This window comes from Dendropsophus ebraccatus, chromosome 5, assembly GCF_027789765.1.
Source record: "Dendropsophus ebraccatus isolate aDenEbr1 chromosome 5, aDenEbr1.pat, whole genome shotgun sequence".
In the NCBI taxonomy this organism is placed as follows: Eukaryota; Metazoa; Chordata; class Amphibia; order Anura; family Hylidae; genus Dendropsophus; species Dendropsophus ebraccatus.
Window position 1 is genome coordinate 158,472,370 of NC_091458.1, and position 21,484 is coordinate 158,493,853.

At 41.1% G+C, this 21,484-nt stretch overlaps 1 protein-coding gene across 13 annotated transcripts in view; it reads right to left on the bottom strand.

Moving 5' to 3' along the window:
• The window catches only part of SRRM3 (serine/arginine repetitive matrix 3), a 249,766-nt gene that overhangs the window by 14,638 nt on the left and 213,644 nt on the right, over positions 1-21,484 (bottom strand). For 11 of the 13 annotated variants that reach the window (XR_011363240.1, XM_069971748.1, XM_069971751.1 and 8 more), the window contains 3 exons: positions 14,828-14,878; positions 13,915-14,019; positions 12,935-13,121 (listed from right to left, as the gene is read on the bottom strand). Coding sequence is in view for 12 of the 13 variants with exons in the window: in XM_069971748.1 (XP_069827849.1) it covers positions 12,935-13,121; positions 13,915-14,019; positions 14,828-14,878 (343 nt within the window). In the remaining variant the exon portion in view is untranslated. The remainder of the gene's footprint in view (positions 1-12,934; positions 13,122-13,914; positions 14,020-14,827; positions 14,879-21,484) is intronic. The other 2 variants (XM_069971755.1, XM_069971756.1) reach the window with 1 other exon arrangement.

Genomic DNA, 21,484 nt, shown 5'->3' on the forward strand with positions numbered 1-21,484 from the left:
TTTTCCAGGCGGTACTCGGGCTGTCTCCACCTTCCCCACGGAACGGGAAGGCAGCGGGAGCCAAATGCCGATGGTTCGGGTTTGTACGAACCTGAACTTTGGCCCTGTTTGATCATCAATACATAAGACCAGTCCACAGCTCAGAAAGGTCCCTTCTAACTGAAGGCACATTTGCATTTTTGCCTCTATTTGTTTTGAATATGCAAATTACAAGGTGACTGCCTAATATTTTATTCTACATAATCTGAAAAAACACGTGCAATTAATTCAAATGACTCCCTCCCTTTCACTTGAGGCATGTGTCAAGAAGATAGGATGTTTAGACAATGCTGCGGTCTGCCGGGGAGGGGGGAGGGGGAGGATAAAAAAAATAACATGTACTTATCTCCCTGGCTCCAGTGCTGGTGCTTTCATACTGCCACTCTGGTCCCCATCAGCTTCCTGGTTTGAAAGGGGACCTGTGACATGAGGTTCCAGGCCCCCTCAGCGCCAGTCACCAGCAGAGGTGGGACCCCACTACAGTCTCTGACTGGTGCTGAGGGGGCCTGGAACATCATGTCACAGGTCCCCTTTCAAACCAGGAAGCTGATGAGGACCAGAGCGGTGGTATGTAGGCACCAGTACTGGAGCCAGGGAGGTAAGTGCATGTGAATTTTTTCATCCTCCTTCCTGGCAAAAAATCCCCCTGCCTGTGCTTCTCCTTTAAGTAGACACTGTTGTGTGTCATATTTATCATTAGTTTATTTGCTGTGAAATAGGAAAGTTTGGTGATTCCATAATTTTTGTCCGGACTAGCCTCCACAGCGTATAAATGAGAGCTGCAGGAACCACGAGGGAGATCAAGTCTTAAGGAAGCAAAATGCTTAGTTCCTGTTGTTTTAATGTAATCTCACATACAAATGTATATTTAATGTGATGAATGTTACTCTTCTACTGGTGACCATTCACTAAAAATACAATACCTATTGACTAGTGTTGAGTGAATTTGCCGAACTGCCGATTCAGCAACATTTGAACAACCTGAACACTTGGCATTTGGCTTCCAGTGGCTGGAGTAGTTGCATACCGCCCTATGGCTGCCAAAAAACAGCTTAGGGAAGAGGGAAGGGGCAAAATCAAAACCTTAAATGTTAAATGATTAAATAAGGGGCAGGAGGGAAGTGTTTTCCATAAAAAACTAAACAGAAGAACAAGAGGACACAGTGAGAGGTTACTGGGGGAAAGATCAGAAGCAACCTGAGAAAATATTACCTTACTGAAAGAGTAGTAGATGCTTGGAACAAACTTCCAGCAGATGTGGTTGGTAAATCTACAATAACAGAATGTAACCTGCCTGATATATATATATATATATATATATATATATATATGTATATATATATATATATATATATATATATATATATATATATATATATATATTATATAATCTATATCTATCCTAAGGTAATAAGAAAGGAAATACTAAAAGGGCAGACTAGATTGAGTAGGGGGCTTTTTCTGTCGGCAGTCTGCTATGTTTCTATTAAAGGAGAAGTCCGGCGGGGAAGTTAAAAATCATTATGGACAGGGGTGGGGTGAAAATAAAAAAGTTTTAGATATATTTGCCTGTCCCGATGCCTGCGCAGAGCTTTGTCTCGCTCATGGACCCCAGCTGGCTGTATTCTAAGCTCACAACCCGGCTGACAGATGTCCCGCTCAGCCAGTCAGTGACTGGGGCGGGACACTGCTGCAGTCACTGATAGGCTGAGTGGGCTAAATCCCACCTATCTGTGACGTGGAACCTGGGTTAAGATGTATGACAGCCAGTGGGGCCCAGGAGCTCTGTGATGCGGCGCAACACGGGCACTGGGAGCGGTAAGCATACTGACTTTTTTCATTCCCCCATCCCCTGCCAGTAATGATTTTTTTTAAAAACCCTACCACACAACCCCCCGTCGGACTTTGGATGTCGTAAGATAATCTTAATCAGGTATATAATTCTCAGACCTGCCAACTTTTGGTGTAGCTGAAAAATGAATTGAAAAAAAAGAAACTTTTCAACAAAAACTATCCTTGTGCCCACCGCAACCTAACAAATGGCAGCTCCTATTTTTCCAGAGCAGTTTTAGAAATAAAAGCTGAGCTCTGATTGGTTGCTGTGACCAGTTTTGATATAATTCTACTTTCTACTGTATATAGCTATATCACCAGTGCGACAAATAAAATACCTGTCTAACATTTTAGCCACTGTGCGTTTACAATGCGCTTTCGTGAATTTTGCCTACAAATGTTATCCTGTACTCCGCTGGTCGCAGGCTGGGAAGTCAGAGAACTTGGTTTCCCAGTGTTCTATTTATGCAATTTAATCCTTTTCACTTTTTCCTTGTAGGAATAATAGTTTAATTTTGTAAAAAATTATACATTCAAAAATAAAGTTATGCTTCCATAATTTTGAATATAAATAAACAATTACTATTTTTAATATTTCTCAATATATATTTTTTTATTTTTGTTTGTTTTTGTAACCACCCATTTACCATCTAAGAAAAAAAAAGTGCTACTTTTATTGTCTTCATAAATATTGCTCGTTTTTTTCACGGCCAAAACGAGCCCAGATAGAAAACTATAACGACAACAAAACTGAAATATAAAAAAATAATAAATGAAGGTACAGTATATATAAATACAGGAGTGTATACGCTCCTACTGTTAGTAAAGCCATTGGTCCCATGCCAGGTTTTTGAACAGAACATGGTGACCTGCTGGATTTTTGATCATCCACAGTAGGGGAGATATAAGCATCGACTCAAAGCTTTGTCATTTGTCAAGATACAGTAAACCTGAATATAGTATTACATCCTACTACACAAAAAGACAGTATATAGTTTATGGCTAAAGCATCATACCAATACACAGTGGTTTTCCGCTATATACATAACTATCTTTGATTTATTGACAGGTATGAACTATTTACATACTAAATACTGAATGTAAATCATGTAAAAGAATTGAATGAAATCAAACATTAACATTACAATAAGCTACTGTGCTTCAACAGGCTGATCTTGAGATGTGAACGTGCAGAGGTAGACAGATACCTACCTTCTTGAATTGTCAGAGACAGGAATGGAACAATAACAGAAAAGAATAAGCTCCACATTTGGAGTGCAGAATGGAGGAAAAAGACAATGACTCTTTTAGTAATGTGTTTCACATCCCTTCACTAGAATTTATTTTTATTCTTCCAATCAGCTATTGTACTACACCATCTTTAAATTTGGTATTAAATTTCAAAGCCATTTTAAGGAAGGGAAGAGGAGGTGAAAAGAAACAGGAATGACACTTTTTTTTTTTTTTAGTTTCATTAAAACATTATGTGCATGCAGTGTCACCAGCAAAACAAATATGTAACAAACTCAAGGACCCCCCACCAATCCGGAGGCCCTCGGAGAAAAGTCAAGAAAGTGAGAGAGAAAGTAGCAGAAGTGGAAGCCAACCAGTATGAAATGGAAACTTGAATTTCTATTTAAAAGGGAAGTCAACTAGTCCCTTGTGTTGTACAGTAGATGCGCTAATAAAATGGAAAATCGAGAAATTCCCTTACTCCAGCACTGCAGTGGTAAGAGACTCAGCCAAGGTCACCCATTGTTAAAGGGTTCTTACCAATCAGTGGGAAAAAAAAAAGTTCAGCTGTCAAGTTGTGTTAATGCAAGGGTTAAAGGAAATTTGCAGTCTACTTTGTCCTGTATCTAGCAGTGCTGTGTGCTTAAAGATTCTGTAAGTGCATACATTTTACGAAGTCTGAAATATACTAACATTTACACTTTAAGGCTATGTACACACACTGTCAAAATAATGGCCATTTTTAGGGGGCGGCCGTCATTTAATGACAAAAATTTTTAAAACGATGGCCGTTATTTGTTGTTAAATGACGCTATCTAATAAAAAATGTCACTTTGAACATTGTGTGAACAGAGCCCTATATTACTGCATTATAATTTTCTATTGTCTGACAAATGCTACCTGTGGAATGGAGCGTTTTTTAGAGTACGTTCCCATATCGTCTTTTTCTGGCCATTTGTACATTAATGGCCATCATTATGAAATAACGGACGTTATTTCATTGTGGGAACATAGCCTTAAAGTGACACTGTCCCCCCCCCCCCCCCCTTTTTTGCATTATGACTTCTTTACACAGGTGTAATGGGTAAATTTAGTTTTCATGTTTTATTTTAGATCATACGTCATGGCGCTTGTTCCAGTAAAAAGTGATCTTTTATCATTTGCGGATTGCGCTATCGGGGCAGGGCTTCATGGGCCAAGTGTCACTTAGTCCCGCCCACAACATCACCATTGGCCCCCGGCCCAGTGACGTCATCGGTGCACAGGCTCCTCAGCAGCCATTGGTATGGGCCAACCTAGAGGGGGTGATGCCTAGACCTTTAGGCTGGCCTGTTCCAATGGCCGTTGAGGGACGGGGCCTATGCGACAATGACATCACGGGGGCGGGGCTAAGTGGCACTTTGACCGTGAAGCCCCGCCCAGATAGCACAATCCACAGATAATAAAAGTTCACTTTTTACTGGAACAAGGACCATGACATATGATATAAAATAAGGTATGAAAACTGCATAATGTACCCTTTACACCTGAGTAGAGGAGTCATAATGCAAAAAGGGGGGGACAGTGTCACTTTAATGTATATTTTATACCTACACGTGTGCGGTATTATTATATTTTTCTATTATTATGCCATATTTACAATAGTCAAATACAAATGATTAATCATTGAAGCTGCTCACCTTTAAGGGGTGCAGTTTCTTTTAAAAGAAAATTAAAAGTTAACCCCACTTCGATAACATATCAGGTAAAAACTGCCCTCTTGTTGAATAGACGGCCAGTAATTATGATCATGTTACGAGACAGCCGCCTTTCCCGATATGTTCCTGAAGTGGCAGCATAGCCATACCATATAATAATGCTTGTTTTTGAACATATGAAATCTGAAATTTTAAATGAAATTGCAGTTAATTTAGAGGCGGTCTTAAAACTTGTTACCAAATGTAATCATTCTATTTATTATATATATATATTTTTTTTTCATTTGTTATTTATGTTGAATGTGTGTAAATCAGATCACAGATCACATCCATCTTTAGCTATAGTATAGAATCAGTTCTCTAAAATAATCAGTTATCTTCCCTTTTAAATTAGCTACAAAAATAGAAATATGTAAAGTTATAAGAACAAAAAAAAAATCTCCATAACTACTAAAATGCCCACAATGACAGACACACAAAAACAAAACTCTAAAACATCACAGGAAAAAAAAAAAGAAAATTGCACTTCTGTTATGAGAAAGAAAATGAAGAAATGAGTGAGAATACACTAATGAGACCACTGCTCCCTAAAGTAAAGTCAAAGTATTACCGCTTTTCAAATGAGAGGCTAAAGAAAAACACAGATGAGATTAAAAAAATAGAAATAAATTAATCTAAGTTATACTTGTCTACATACACTAAGAAAGCATGCAGTCTTATATCGGTAGGACCTAAGTTCTCAAAATGACAAAAAAAATGTACTGTGCGGACTCTACTCATTCAAGTGTCAGTAAAACAGGACAGCTAAGCAGAACTAAGAAATAAGTGGGTAGGTAGAAGAGGAAAAAAAAAGGCTAAAAACGTGTGAAACTGTGAAGATACATAGTTGTCGGATACCGGAAGAGAAGGCGTGAATCAGAAAGGTAGAACAGAAAAAGTAGAGAAACAGAAAATAAAAGAAGTTATAAAAACAATGATTTAGAAAGAGACAAAAAAAAGGTTTTCGTAACATTGTCACAATCTTCTTCGGCATTTCCATGAATTTTTACCAAAACTCTAATAATAACTATACCCCATAATAAAAAATAATAATAAAAAAACATTCACATTATGTACATTATATGGAATCTTGCCACTTTAAATGTCATCCCCCCCCATGACTGTAACATATACATTCAGTTATCAGATTCAGCATCATGTTAATCAACAATCGGTGCAACATTTTATTTAGAAGAAAACTTTAGCTCAACAGGAAGGAGGATTGCCGTTACAGCTAACATTACAGGCTCGCTGTCACAAGTTCTATAGAAAGAAAGTTTGTTTAGTGTTTTTATATAACGGTTTATCTGTCAGAGGACCCTGTGTCCCTGAAGTTAGGCCTCCTGCCCCCGTGTTGTGTCCATAGTTGTATATAAGGAACCGTTACCAATTCAGCAATACATGAAAAAAAAAGAGAGAGTTTGGAATAATTTAGAAATGCACTAAGGGTCACTTGTTTGCAGTATTTTTACATAGCACAGCAAATGGAACTGCTGAGCTGCACAAACAATCCTTGTATTGTTCATGCAGCCATAGAAAATGCATACTTACCGTCTGCACTGCTGTGTGTTCTGCCATTCCGCTCTCCAGCTCTCCTGTCCGGCCCACCTCCTCCATATGTCAATCATTCATCAGCGGCATGAAGAGAAAGCAGGGAAGAAGAGCCGGAAGACGGGATGCCGGATCACACAGCAGTGCACTAGGTAAGTATGCATTGCTGGTGATCTGGACACTGCCAGCACGGATGTATGCATATCCATGCTGTCAGCTTCTGTTTGCTTTCAGCCGCACATCTCCTGTTTCTAGTAACGCTCCTGGCTGATAATCGCTCCTTGTAAAAGGCCCTTAAAGTAACTATAATGTTTATATGACATCAAATATTTGATGTAGAGAAGAAAAGATGACTATCTGAGGAGGATGGAACTTGGTTGCATATATACGGGTGTGTATAGGTAGCCCCACAGATAACATAACCATTAGCTAATTCAGTAGATATCTCTCTAAAAAACATGTAGTGAGTGGAGCACAAGAATTTTCTATTCTAAGTAAAAAGTAAACATGGAAATCCAACAGGCCTATCCTTGTATTTGCCAAAGTCTAATCCAGTCAAATTAAAATCAGGCTTTACTCATGGTATGTTCACACTGAGGAATACTTGAAATTCCTCGACCATTAATCTCTGGCAGAATGGGAGCAGAATTCAAGCGGAATTTCAAGCAGAATTCAAGCCCCACTGACTTCTAGCGGAATCAACCCAAACAATTGACATGTCAGTTCTTCAGGCGGAAAGTGGATCTGTGGTGGAATTTTCAGCGTGGAAATTCCGCTGTGTGAACAATGAAAATCAATGGGACAATGCTAATTTTATATTTTACGGGTGGAATTTGAAGGGGAATCCGCCACTGATGTGCGTATTCCTCAGTGTGAATATACCCTCACATTAGATAGAGAGAAGAAGAAATTCCAAGGGCACTCACCAGTCCGTGCGGTAATCAACAGACAGCTGTTTTGTGTTCTACACTTCAGTTGACTGACGAAGCGTAGACTGCGAAACAGCTTTCTATTGAAAGTGCTTGGTGTCCTCGTCGCCTGCTACAGTTAAGTAAACTGAAGTTCACACTGCAATAAAAATTACCGCACGGACTGGTGAGTGCCCTTGGAATTTCTTCTTCTCTCTACCTAATGTGAGGATGTGAATACTTGGATGATTAGACCTACCAGAATGGCCATTTCACTAATACAACACCTGTAATGCTAGAGTGCATGCACCGATTGGCTGTTCAGTAACACCTCTTTATACTATAGTTCAGTATTGTACTGTTCTTTACGTGTGGAGAGGTTGGCTCCATCTTTTATTGTTGGCTTTATTTACAGCTTCAGCATCTCTTTCTGACTTGTATAATTACTTGCTATAAGGACTTGCTTTAGCTGGTGTTAGCTATCCACTTATTTTTAACACCTACTAAATGTGTAAATGTGTTTAATTTTTATCTGGCTTAAAAAATTCATTTCTATGTGCCAATAATATAGTGGGATGTACAATTTCGCTAGGGGTAGGTAAGTTATTATAACAGTATGTATAAACTGTAAATATGATTTAAATTAAGTGTCTCCCTGACAGATTTGCTTTAATGTTTCTAGATCTGTTTTTTATTATCAGCTATTTTGTGTCTCTCACCATTTTTCCCTCTCTCTTGGTCTTTATCGGTCCGTCTCTATGTGTGCTCTTCCTCAATTATTGTGTATATCTGTTTCTATATGCTGTATATAGACATTCAGCCCCTCTTGTATCATAGAGATGCAGTACAATCAGGTAAAAATAATCAAACTAAAAATTTCACGTTTGCAAACATATATAAAAATACATCAAACTGCCCTCCATCTGTACTACATGTACTGTACTGCCCTCCATCTGTACTACATGTACTGCACTGCCCTCCACCTGTACATGTACTATACTGCCCTCCATCTGTACTACATGTACTGCACTGCCCTCCATCTGTACATGTACTGCCCTCCATCTGTACATGTACTATACTGCCCTCCATCTGTACATGTACTATACTGCCCTCCATCTGTACATGTACTGCACTGCCCTCCATCTGTACTACATGTACTGCACTGCCCTCCATCTGTACATGTACTGCACTGCCCTCCATCTGTACTACATGTACTGCACTGCCCTCCATCTGTACATGTACTGCCCTCCATCTGTACATGTACTATACTGCCCTCCATCTGTACATGTACTATACTGCCCTCCATCTGTACATGTACTATACTGCCCTCCATCTGTACATGTACTGCACTGCCCTCCATCTGTACTACATGTACTGCACTGACCTCCATCTGTACTGCACTGACCTCCATCTGTACTACATGTACTGCACTGCCCTCCATCTGTACATGTACTGTACTGCCCTCCATCTGTACTACATGTACTGCACTGACCTCCATCTGTACTACATGGACTGCACTGACCTCCATCTGTACTACATGGACTGCACTGACCTCCATCTGTACTACATGGACTGCACTGACCTCCATCTGTACTACATGGACTGCACTGACCTCCATCTGTACTACATGGACTGCACTGACCTCCATCTGTACTACATGGACTGCACTGACCTCCATCTGTACTACATGGACTGCACTGACCTCCATCTGTACTACATGGACTGCACTGACCTCCATCTGTACTACATGGACTGCACTGACCTCCATCTGTACTACATGGACTGCACTGACCTCCATCTGTACTACATGGACTGCACTGACCTCCATCTGTACTACATGGAATGCACTGACCTCCATCTGTACTACATGGACTGCACTGACTTCCATCTGTACTACATGGACTGCACTGACCTCCATCTGTACTACATGTATTGTACTGCCCTCCATCTGTACTACATGTATTGTACTGCCCTCCATCTGCACTACATGTACTGTACTGCTCTCCACACGTACTGTGTTGCTCTCTTCCTATACTTTATGTACTACACTACTCTACTTGTACAACCATATTTTCTACTTCTTAAAGGGGTTTTCCGAGACTGAGACTATTTTTTGCACATATTGTGAGGGTTCACTCGCGACACCACTAATAATTTATCAATTGAAAGGCTGTGATGATTTAGCCTGTGGCATCCTTATTAGCAGGCCCGTATCTGCCATGAGGCGAGGTGAAGTGTTCGCCTCAGGCGGCAGATAACACAGCGCATGAGGGGGGCGGCATCAGCAACCTGTGTCCTTATCATTACAACTAGTTCCGGCTCAGTGCCCGGCCGTGTTTCCTGTCAGTTGCCTCATGAGAAGCGCTGAGGAGGCACTGGAAGCCTCTTATTCACAGGTATTCACATCACATAAGACATAGATATAGTGTCTCCTGCTGTTAACCCGTTCAATAATGCAGAGTTATTATACTCTGCATCACTTACACACTGTAGAAAAGAAAAAGTTAACAGCAGCGGGGACGCTATATTATGTCTTCTCTGCACTGCCGACCTCCGAGCTGACCTCAGCATAGTGCAGGAGCAGGAGAAGAGGCATAAACGTAATGTTCTGCTCTGCTGTTAACTCTTTCTGTATTGCAGAATGTAAGTGATGCACAGTAATACTCTACATTCTGCAGTACTGAAAGAGTTAACAGAGCAGCCCGTTTTATGGCTCTTCTCCGCTCCTGAGGTCAGAGGTCAGCAGTTGTAGATTGTTGTTTGGGGCAGCTGCCTGAAGCTCTCAGGGGGGCCCATAGTGGCTCAAACAGTTAAAAAAATGGCGCACACTGTTACCTATAGTGCTGTCCCATACACACTGCGATGCTGCACTCTGCCTGTCCTGGATCTTCTCTCCCTGACTATTGCTCTGAGGTCCCTGCAGTTTAGACTGCTGTTAGGTCACAGGATAGGAGACTCAGCTGAGGCATTAATCATGTTGAATGGGGGGACCTGGGAGTGCTGGAGTTCTTGTATGGGGAATGTGAGGGGCCCTATGGGCATGGTGATATTACAGGGAATGTAAGGAGGGCAGGGGGCATGGCGATATTACAGGGAATGTGAGGGGCACTATGCACATGGTGATATTACAGGGAATGTGAGGAGGGCCGGGGGCATGATAATCTTGTAGGGGGAATGTGGGGGAACAGGGATATAATGCTGAAATGCAATTTTTCAGCTCATTCAAGTACAGTTGCTAGCACTGCTTCATCTGTGTCTTGGTGTATTTTTTCTGCTTATTTAACATAAAAATAGAAAATCGAGATTTAAATGGAGAATTGTCTCAAAATTAAAAAAAGAAAATCGAGTTGGCAGAAAAGCTAGAATCGGCCCTGCTTATTAGCAGGCACAACTTTGTATTGTACATTAAAGAAAGACTCTGCTTGGTGCTACCTGTAACTAGACTATATTCGCTTCAATGAGACTGAGCTGCAGTATGTTGCAGCACCAGGCACAGCTACATTAAGATGGATGACACTGAGCATGCTCAGCTGTGAGGAGGCCCCAGTGATCACTTAAAGGGAATGTATCATCAGAAAAAGTGCCAACTGTTTAAATAAAATTTGAATTTTAATATTTATATTATAAAATAATTTAGCAATTTTAATTTTGACTACCAGGCTTAAAATGAAAAAATAAACAAACACAAAAAAGCTGAAGCTTCCTGTTCTTTACAGATCTTTTCCCAGCAGTGCCCTCTTTATCAACAAAGAAAGGGGTTCGGTGAGAGGTGACACCACTATGTAGATAACAGGGGTACACATAGTAGCTGTTGCTCACAAGTCTTATGCAAAGAGCCCTCAGAACATGCTCACGAATGTGTCCCATACAAAGAATAGGGTCAGGAGATGTTCATTGTGTCTATATCCATGAGGCTCGCTGTAAAGCATGTCACTAAATGCTGTTAAAACAGCTTTGGCAAGTTGGCAGCCCCCATAATAAAATACTAGAAATAAGTAAAATAAAAATTACAATTAGAAAATAAAAAAACAGATTAGAGAAAAGGTTCCAGTGCGGATAGCTACCTGTGTCCGTTTTGCCCGGAAAACCCCTTTAATTTCTGTAGAATATTTGCATGTCAAAGGCAAGCGCAAAAAGGGAATAAACTTGTAATCAATTACACTATGAAGGTCACATATTATCATATACATGAAATTCTTTCACAGAATAAACATATTACTGAGGTATATATACCACATTCTTCAAAAATGGGATAACATTTTTTTAAAAGTGATACTGTATCCACCAACTCACCAAACCACTTGTACCATCCGTTTGTTGAGAGTAAATCATTACCGGTGTCTTTTAAAAAAAAAAAAAAAAACAACAACTTTTAATCTGTAGCAGGCAAGTCAAACTGGTGTGGTCTACAGCATCTGTGCCCCAGGTCTGCGGCGCCTCTCCTTTCTTCCTCCCCACCCTCCTCATCAGGAGTTCCGGAGTTCTTTTCATCGCTTGTCTAAACTGCACCTGTGTCACTATAGAAGAGGTGCAGTTTAGATGAGCGATGACTATAACTTCTGCCTGGAGGCCGTCCTAGTGATGAGGAGGGCGGGAAGGAAGAAAGGAGAGATGTTGCAGACCTAGGGAACAGACAATATAGGCCACACCAGTTTGACTTGCCTGCTACAGACTAAAAGATAATTTTTTGCTCTAACCAAGGCACCGGGCGCATTTTAAAAGACACAACTGGTAAGCATTTACTCTCATCAAATGGATGGTAGTAGTGGTGGTTTAGTGGGGTGGGTTGGTGGATACAGAGTCGCTTTAGTGTCATCCAGAAATCATCATTGTATCCAGGTAGCTGAATTTAATCCAATATTTTCCTATAGAAAGAGGTATATGATGATCTAGATAGAGAATACCCTATACTCAATTTTATTGCACCTACCTACATAGTAGACAGGCACAGTATTTCCAAACGTACGAGACATATCTAGTTCTTGGGTCACATACAAGAAGATATAAAACCTAAGCTTTATGGTCTTTCTTTGATTTACGCATGAATATTAAAGAGGATGTACCATCAGGTACATCCTCTTTAATATGACCCACAGATAGAACGGCGCCGTCACGGGGGAAGCCAGTGCCGCGGTCCGATTTTTGAATCACGCCCCAGTTCCCGTGTACAGTGCCATTCTATCCACGGGGACCGGGCTGGGGCTGAAGCACTGGAGGCGGGCCGGCTCGCCCCCAGTGGGAGGAAGCTCCCTGTAGTGGGAGGAAACTCCCCGTGATGGAACCATTCTTTCCGTGGGTCATATTAAAGAGGATGTACCTGATGGTACATCCTCTTAAAAGGATGTTTAGACACACAAGTCTGCCTTGACCCAATGCTAAAGTATATTTTTAGAGTGTTTGCCACAAAAATAGCTGGTAAAGTATCACAACCGTGTTTGGCAGATGCATTTGTACAAGAGTTATAGGTTTTGAGCATGATATTTGAAGTCTCAGTGCAGGACCAAGGGACTGGTACATCACTTACTAATAGAGAGGATAAGAAGATAAAGATGGACAGAATGGGAGCAGAACCTAGAGTAAGAACATACACAGTGGATACTTAATGTAGATGGAAAGCCACAAATGTGTACATACATCCAAATGTTTTTCTGGGTTGACACCATGGCCTTGATTGTGGTGACCATTGTGACTGCCACTCTTGTGCCCGTTCTGGTGAGGTGTAGCAGATCGGCTGTGAGCTGTGCAGGAGGAGGAAAGACTGCGACTGGATCTGTGGCTAGAAGGCTTGTGGTCATCCTGCCTATGCTTGGGGCTTTGTCTGCTAAGAAAAAAAAATGTAGTAAGGGCAATATGAATGGGCTTAAAGAAACAATTTGGAATTTCCAAACTTCCATAAAAAAGTTACATAATTGACAAATCAATAAATGGTTATACTAAAAGCTTTAAAAGTTTTAAATACCAAATAGCTTTCCAGATTTATTAGCATTAACAACCTTAAAGGGAATATGTCACTAGTTTTATGCTGCCTTTCAGAAATGCTGAACAGATTGGTGTATTACTTACATCATTCTTTTCAGCTGTTCTCCTAATATGCAGGAGAATGTACCACACCCCTTCCTCCACCCTCCAGCTAATGTTTGACATCTGCTTGCTTACAGACAGCATAGATAGATAAATGTCTTTCAGTGGCTGGTGTCCACAGTGTGCTTGTGCTCATGAATATCCAGGACTACTAAGCACATGCACATAATGGAGAGAACTAATTATTGTCCTTGTTATTCAGGAGGATCTCTTTTAGATAGGGCAGCATAAACCTACCAACAGAGACTCTTTAAATTTGTATTCAGTTTATTGGGGACCATAGATTAATGTGCCCTAACTTACTGTAGCGGAACCAGAATGTGTTGGAGCAGTTGTTTTTTTCCAGGATCTCATTACAGGACGGTTACTTTGTGTAATATTGATGCATGGATGACGGTTGAATAAACTAAAAAGCCCCCCAGCCCGGAATTTACAGAGAGAGGTGGCTCCCATTGGCACTCCATATGGTTGGCATCAATGTGGCACTATTTGGCTCTGGAAACCTTTGTGCATTATAAAATAATCCAAATTACCTGCATGGTGACTTGGAGGTGCTGTAGTCAGAAGAAGGAGAAGCACTGTGAGAACTACAACTGCTGTGTCTGTGGGTTCTGCGAACAGTTGATCCACTATGTGATCTGTCACAAACAATTAAATACATTTTAGACAGTTTTTTTAATTAAAATATTTAATCTTACACTTAAAGTGTACCTGTTGCAATTTTTTTTTTAAGAAATCAACAAGGGTTGTGATTACAAGAAGTTTTGCAATATACTCGTTTTAATTGTTTTTACGTTTTCTATGTCTAAAGCAACATTATACATATGGCCAAACATGCATGTCTTATATCACCAAAGGGCTAAGTATATTATTAACTTTTGCCAATTATAATATCAGCTCTGCAGCAACAATGCTCCAGACAGTATAATGTCACTGTGCGGTTACAGAGGTCGCTGTGAGACAGGAGAGCTGACCGTACAGTGCAAGCACCCCCAGGATGGGGACATGCTGCATCTGTACACATGCACAGTGAAAGGAGACACCTAGTGGTCATATGTGTAACATTAATTTAAACATAGAAAGCTTTAAAAAATGTAAATTGTAAAAGATATTACTCAATTATGGAATTGAGAATGGTTGCATGATAGGGATTTCTAGCAATACCAATAATGGCTTCTGCGTTACAAAGTACAGGACACGGTGAATTAGACATTGTCACCTGAAAAGATTTCAAAAGGTGCAAACACCCCCTCCCACATCTTTTCACTATATAAACTTACAAAGGACAACCAATCATCATTTAGGCAGCGAAGAATACAGGTAGCATTACAAAGCAATATATAAATCTTGGGGAGAATGCTATGAGTTGGTAACTGTAAAATATTTTATTACATTTTTGCAGAAAAATTGTCATCCAGTTGTTCTGGGGTAACTTGATTTCCATACCTCTTTCTGTCTTTAGATTTATCTTTTCTTTTGTTCTTAAGGCTTCTAGATCTATAGAAAATTACAAAAACATCAGATATTTTAGTCAGTAAGTATGATGGTGATATAGAAGACAGGTAATAAGCGTAAAAACAACAAAAGCTGCCAGGAAAAAAACAAAAAAAACAACTCAATATACATTGGTGCGATGAGAAGAAAACATACCTAATAACATTGGGCCCAAGTTAAAGCAGAGTTGTCAGCAGAAAAACAGGGGATATAAAAAGGCATATGGCTAGATAGGGTTTTTCATCCTGATTCTGGACATTCCTTTTATCTCTACAGTCATTTCCATATGAGAATTTTTCTAAAAGTTTCTAAAGCCCAGGGGGTGTTCCCTGGCATGGTAGAAGCCAAGGTAAGTTCTGTCCTCTTTATCTAGTGTCCACCAGTCAAATGGGTAAAAACAATGCAAATGGGAACAGGAGTGGTGAATAACAGGACATGTGCTTGACCTGTCTAGGCTTTTACTATGCTGAGCAGCACTTCCTGGGCTTTTGAGCCTTAATTATATAAAAACAAAGAGGCTTATATCTCAGCGTTGGAAATGAATATGGCCATAAGAAAGGTATACCCTGAAACCCAGTGAAAACCATATCTTCCTGCTGACAGGCCTGCTTTAACAATAGGCCACTCAGCAAACTGTCTAATAGAGCTTAATGGGAAAATTTACATTAAACACTGTACATGTAACAGGTAAAGTGCAGGTCGAGCACCTCTGGCTCTTTGCTCAGACCTTCTCACAGGTTCTTCTGCAGTCTCTGTTATCTGCTGGGGCTGGAACAGTGACCGTAGACACAGACACCTACAATACCTGTCTGATATATTGGTATATACTGTAGAAAGGGGAAAGCAAACCGTATCTTCCAGAGCACATATATACTCCAGGTAGACTGTGTAAATGTTAGTGTATATCAGGAGAAAGGGCAGTACTTGACAGCTAAATAGCTAAGCAGTTAACCGCGTATTTCTTTCTTGGTCCAATCTTTCAATAAATAGTGCTATTTGCTCCTCTTTGTAGGTGCGCCATTTTCCAATTAGAAGCAATTTTCCGCTAACCTTGTTATCATCCCCTCTGTCATTTTCTCCTACCCTTTCCTTTTGTACACTATTGTTGAGCTCTTATATGTGTTCTGCCTTCCCATCTCCGCGTGGTTCTTCTGTAAGTGTTAGAAACTGCAGGCAATAAAATGTCCAATGACCTTGGCACCATAAAATGAACAGCTACACTTGCAGTCGTAGAACCCATCTATTACCTCAATGAGACTTACACCATGTGGATAACAAGAGAGACCCTGCAAGCTTCTCGTGCTAATAAGCAGATATGTGCGTCAGGTGCCATAGCTTTAGAATATATACGGCAGCCATTTAAAGGGAGTCTGTCAGATGGTTTCGCATAGTGTAGATATTCACAGGGCCAGGTAGGGGTTAAAAACACATAAAACGTCTGCAAATTAAGTTTTTCATACATACAAATGAGCAGCAAGTGCCACCAGGGCTGGGCCGATTACCTGAAGTGCCCGGCATGTTCACCCCCTACAGCACAAAGCCCATAGACTGTCAGTCACATGCAGGAAGAGGCAGGGGGCAATAACTGGGGATGGAAATGCCGGGCAACTGAAAGGACTAGCCCCGCCCTGTGGACACTTGCTGCTCATTTGCATATATGAAAAATGATAAGTCTATGTTCTCACACAATATTTTGTGCAGCATTTCAGTCAGTGTGTTTAGCAAAAACCAGGAGTAAAATCCACAGAACAACTATAATGGAAACATTCGCACCTTTTGGCTATGTTCACACATAGAGGGACATCTACTAAGGAGTCTAATGTGTGGGACTCTTCTAATTAGTGAACATTTTCTTCCAATATCTTGAGACTGATTTATTAAAATGTAGCACCGCATCTAAGTAAAAAGTTGCAAAAAAAGTCATTTGGTACTGACCAAACGTCGGCCTGCACCTGTTTGTGCGACTTTATAAAAAGTCGCAAATGAAATTGGGGGCTAATCCTGGATCATGTGAACTTTTTGGTGAATACTCAAAACAAGCAGATTAAAAAAAAGTTGCATCCAAAAAATATTCACCTGTCGAATACTGTCGAGAACTTAGACCAAAAATGTCAGAAAAATCCAATTATTTACCTAAAAATAGGCGCAAAACCCTTGATAAATTTCCCCCATAGTCTTTCGGTCAGTCTTCAACCAAAACCAGGATTGGGTTGAAAACACAGAAGTTGTGCAAATTTTTCCATTATAATTTTTCTTTGTCAGTTTCACTCAAGATTTTCTGCAAACACTGACCGAAATACGGACCAAAATCCTATGGGTGAACAAAGCCTAACTGTTCATCTCACATAGGTCTGTGAATCTACAGATCGGACTTTAGGGTATAAACCCACACACCGTATATGCAGCAGATATGCAACAAATACGCAGCAGATTTGTTGGTACAGATTTGATGCTGTGTTCAGTTATTTAGATCTAATCTGCTGCGATTTTGCTGCGAGTTTGCTGCGAGTTTGCTGCGTATCGCAGCAGTAAATACGCTGCATATACGGTGTGTGGGTTTATACCCTTAAGGCCATTTTTACACAGTAAGGCTGGGTTCACACACAGTATATTTCAGGCAGTATTTGGTCCTCAAGTCAGGTCCTCATAGCAACCAAAACCAGGAGTGGATTGAAAACACAGAAAGGCTCTGTCCACACAATGGTGAAATTGAGTGGATGGCCGTCATATAACAGTAAATAACGGCCCTTATTTCAATATAACAGCCGTTGTTTTAAAATAACAGCAAAAATTTGCCATTAAATGACGGCCATCCACTCAATTACAACATTATGTTAACATAGCCTTTCTGTGTTTTCAATCCACTCCTGGTTTTGGTTGCTATACAGCCTCACAAATACAGCCTCAAATATACAAAGTGTGAACCCAGCCTAAAAAAAGAAAAATACGGCCGTATTTTTAAAGCCAATACGTCATGTCTAATTTATGTTGCAAACTGCTGACACTGTAAGATAGCTGTTGGATCCAGAAGACACATGGTATCTTTCATATATCCGTCTGTGCTTCCAGAAAAATACTTTAATTGTCTGGTACAAAGTATTAGGGTGCGTTCACACCTACAGGATCTGCAGCTGATTTTCTGCAGCAGATTTCAGTTAAATAACTGAACACAGCATCAAATCTGATGCTGTGTTCAGTTATTTAACTGAAATCTGCTGCAGAAAATCAGCTGCAGATCCTGTAGGTGTGAACGCACCATTAAAGAGGATCCTGATCCTAGATGCATTGCCCCCTGGGAAACATGAATATGCAAAAGAAGAGCCCGTGGAGCCTCATCAAAGAGTTTCAAAACACAGGCATAGCCAGATATCCCTCCGGGAAGGACCCAGCCAAGGGGGGGCTTCTGTAGAGAAACCACCAAAAACACCATATTAAGTGGTCCTATAAGTCAATGTAATGACAAGGGGAAAAACCAAGGCCAGGGATCCATCCACATACAGCTGTTTCGGGGTGTTGCCCCTCATCAGTTTGGAGCAGGATTCTGGCTAGGTGGGAGCAATGCCTAGTAGAGCCATAAGAGAAACAGATCACTGATCTCAGGAAGACAACCAAACAATAACACTGCCGGCTGCTAGTGAAAGCGCTCAATGCAGTGAAATTCTAGGTGCATTGCTCCCTTTCATCTATATAATAAAAATGAAAGTGTCTGTCCTTCTGTCTGTCCCATATAGACTTCCAAACGCCTGAACCGTTTGACCCCAAATTTGGCCCACAGATACATTGGGTGCCCGGGAAGGTTATTGCGAAGGTCCCGTCCCCGCCAGATGTACAGGAGAGGAGGGGGAGGGGGAAGAGCGGCGCCCCATAGAAATGAATGGGAAAATCTCCTCACTGCAAACACAGGTGATATAATTAGCTGCATGTCTCCAGCAGTAAACGGCAGTTGGGAGCCTTAGCAACCATTAGGGTAACTGCTTTCATTTTCACAGGGAGCTGGAATCTGATTGGTTGCTAGGGCAGCTGCCTCACAACATCCACAGAAATAACTGGTAGACCCCCTACTCCATCTATACAGTACATGTATACAGGAGCCCCTACTTCATCTATAAAGTACATGTATACAGGGCCCCCTACTCCATCTATACAGTACATGTATACAGGGCCCCCTACTCCATCTATACAGTACATGTATACAGGAACCCCTACTCCATCTATACAGTACATGTATATACAGGACCCCCTACTCCATCTATACAGTACATGTATACAGGGCCCCCTACTCCATCTATACAGTACATGTATACAGGAACCCCTACTCCATCTATACAGTACATGTATATACAGGACCCCCTACTCCATCTATACAGTACATGTATACAGGGCCCCCTACTCCATCTATACAGTACATGTATACAGGACCCCTGCTCCATCTATACAGTACATGTATATACAGGGCCCCCTACTCCATCTATACAGTACATGTATTTACAGGGCCCCCTACTCCATCTATACAGTACATGTATACAGGGCCCCCTACTCCATCTATACAGTACATGTATACAGGGCCCCCTACTCCATCTATACAGTACATGTATACAGGACACCCTACCCCATCTATAAAGTACATGTATACAGGAGCCCCTACTCCATCTATAAAGTACATGTATACAGGACCCCCTACTCCATCTATACAGTACATGTATATACAGGGCCCCCTACTCCATCTATTCAGTACATGTATACAGGGCCCCCTACTCCATCTATACAGTACATGTATACAGGGCCCCCTACTCCATCTATACAGTACATGTATACAGGACAGTATTACCAGCTGCTGCTGCCCTAAGCACTAAACCTGAAGACGCCCCATCCTTACTCACCAATTAGCATAAGGATTGGTAGGTAATAGCTCCAGACGTCACATTTAACACCGTCACACCACACCTGACCAATTCCGCCATACTGTGACTGGATAACACCGCCACACCAGACCTGACCAATACAGCCATACTGTGACTGGGTAACACTGTAATAACACACCTGACCAATACCGCCATACTATGACTGGATAACACTGCCATACCAGACCTGACCAATACCGCCATACTGTGACTGGATAACACTGCCATACCAGACCTGTTCAATACCGCCATACTGTGACTGGGTAACACTGTCATAACACACCTGACCAATACCGACACACTGTGACTGAATAACATTGCCATACCAGACCTGACCAATACCGCCATACCCCCCCTCGAAAAGACACCAGATTTTCTGGCAAGTCTAAACAGGAGGGTACTGCCCCTTAGCAAGGTGCTACCCTACGCACTAGACCATGGGTGCCTAATGGTAAATACGACCCTGTAGGTATACAGGACACTACAGGTTTACAGGACCCCAAAACTATACACTACAGGTGCACAGGACCTCCACCAACTATATACTACAGGTATACAGGACCCCAAACTTTACACTACAGGTATACAGGACCCAAAACTATACACTACAGGTATACAGGACTTCCACCAACTATATACTACAGGTATACAGGACCCAAAACTATACACTACAGGTATACAGGAACTCCACCAACTATATATTACAGGTATATAGGACCCCAAACTATACACTACAGGTATACAGGACCTCAAAACTATACACTACAGGTATACAGGACCTCCACCAACTCTATACTACAGGTATAAAGCACCTTCACCAACTCTATACTACAGGTATACAGGACCCCCAAACTTTACACTACAGGTGCACAGGACCTCCACCAACTATATACTACAGGTATACAGGACCCCAAACTTTACACTACAGGTATACAGGACCCAAAACTATACACTACAGGTATACAGGACTTCCACCAACTATATACTACAGGTATACAGGACCCAAAACTATACACTACAGGTATACAGGAACTCCACCAACTATATATTACAGGTATATAGGACCCCAAACTATACACTACAGGTATACAGGACCTCAAAACTATACACTACAGGTATACAGGACCTCCACCAACTCTATACTACAGGTATAAAGCACCTTCACCAACTCTATACTACAGGTATACAGGACCCCCAAACTTTACACTACAGGTATACAGGACCTCCACCAACTATATACTACAGGTATACAGGACCCCAAACTATACTCTACAGGTTTACAGGAACCCAAAACTATACACTACAGGTATACAAGACCTCCACCAACTATATAATACAGGTATACAGCACCCCCACCAACTCTTATACTACATGTATACAGGACCCTCAAACTATGCACTACAGGTATACAGGACTCCCGAACTATACTACAGGTATACAAGACCTCCACCAATTATACACTACAGGTATCCAGGACCCTCAAACTATTAACTACAGGTATACAAGACCTCCACCAACTATACATTACAGGTATACAGCACCAACTATATACTACTGGTATACAGGACCCCTGAATTATACATTACAGGTATACAGGACCTTCACCAACTATACACTGCAGGTATACAGCCCCCCCAACTACACACTACAGGTATACAGGACCCCCCAACTATACACTATAGGTATACAGCCCCCAACTATGCACTAC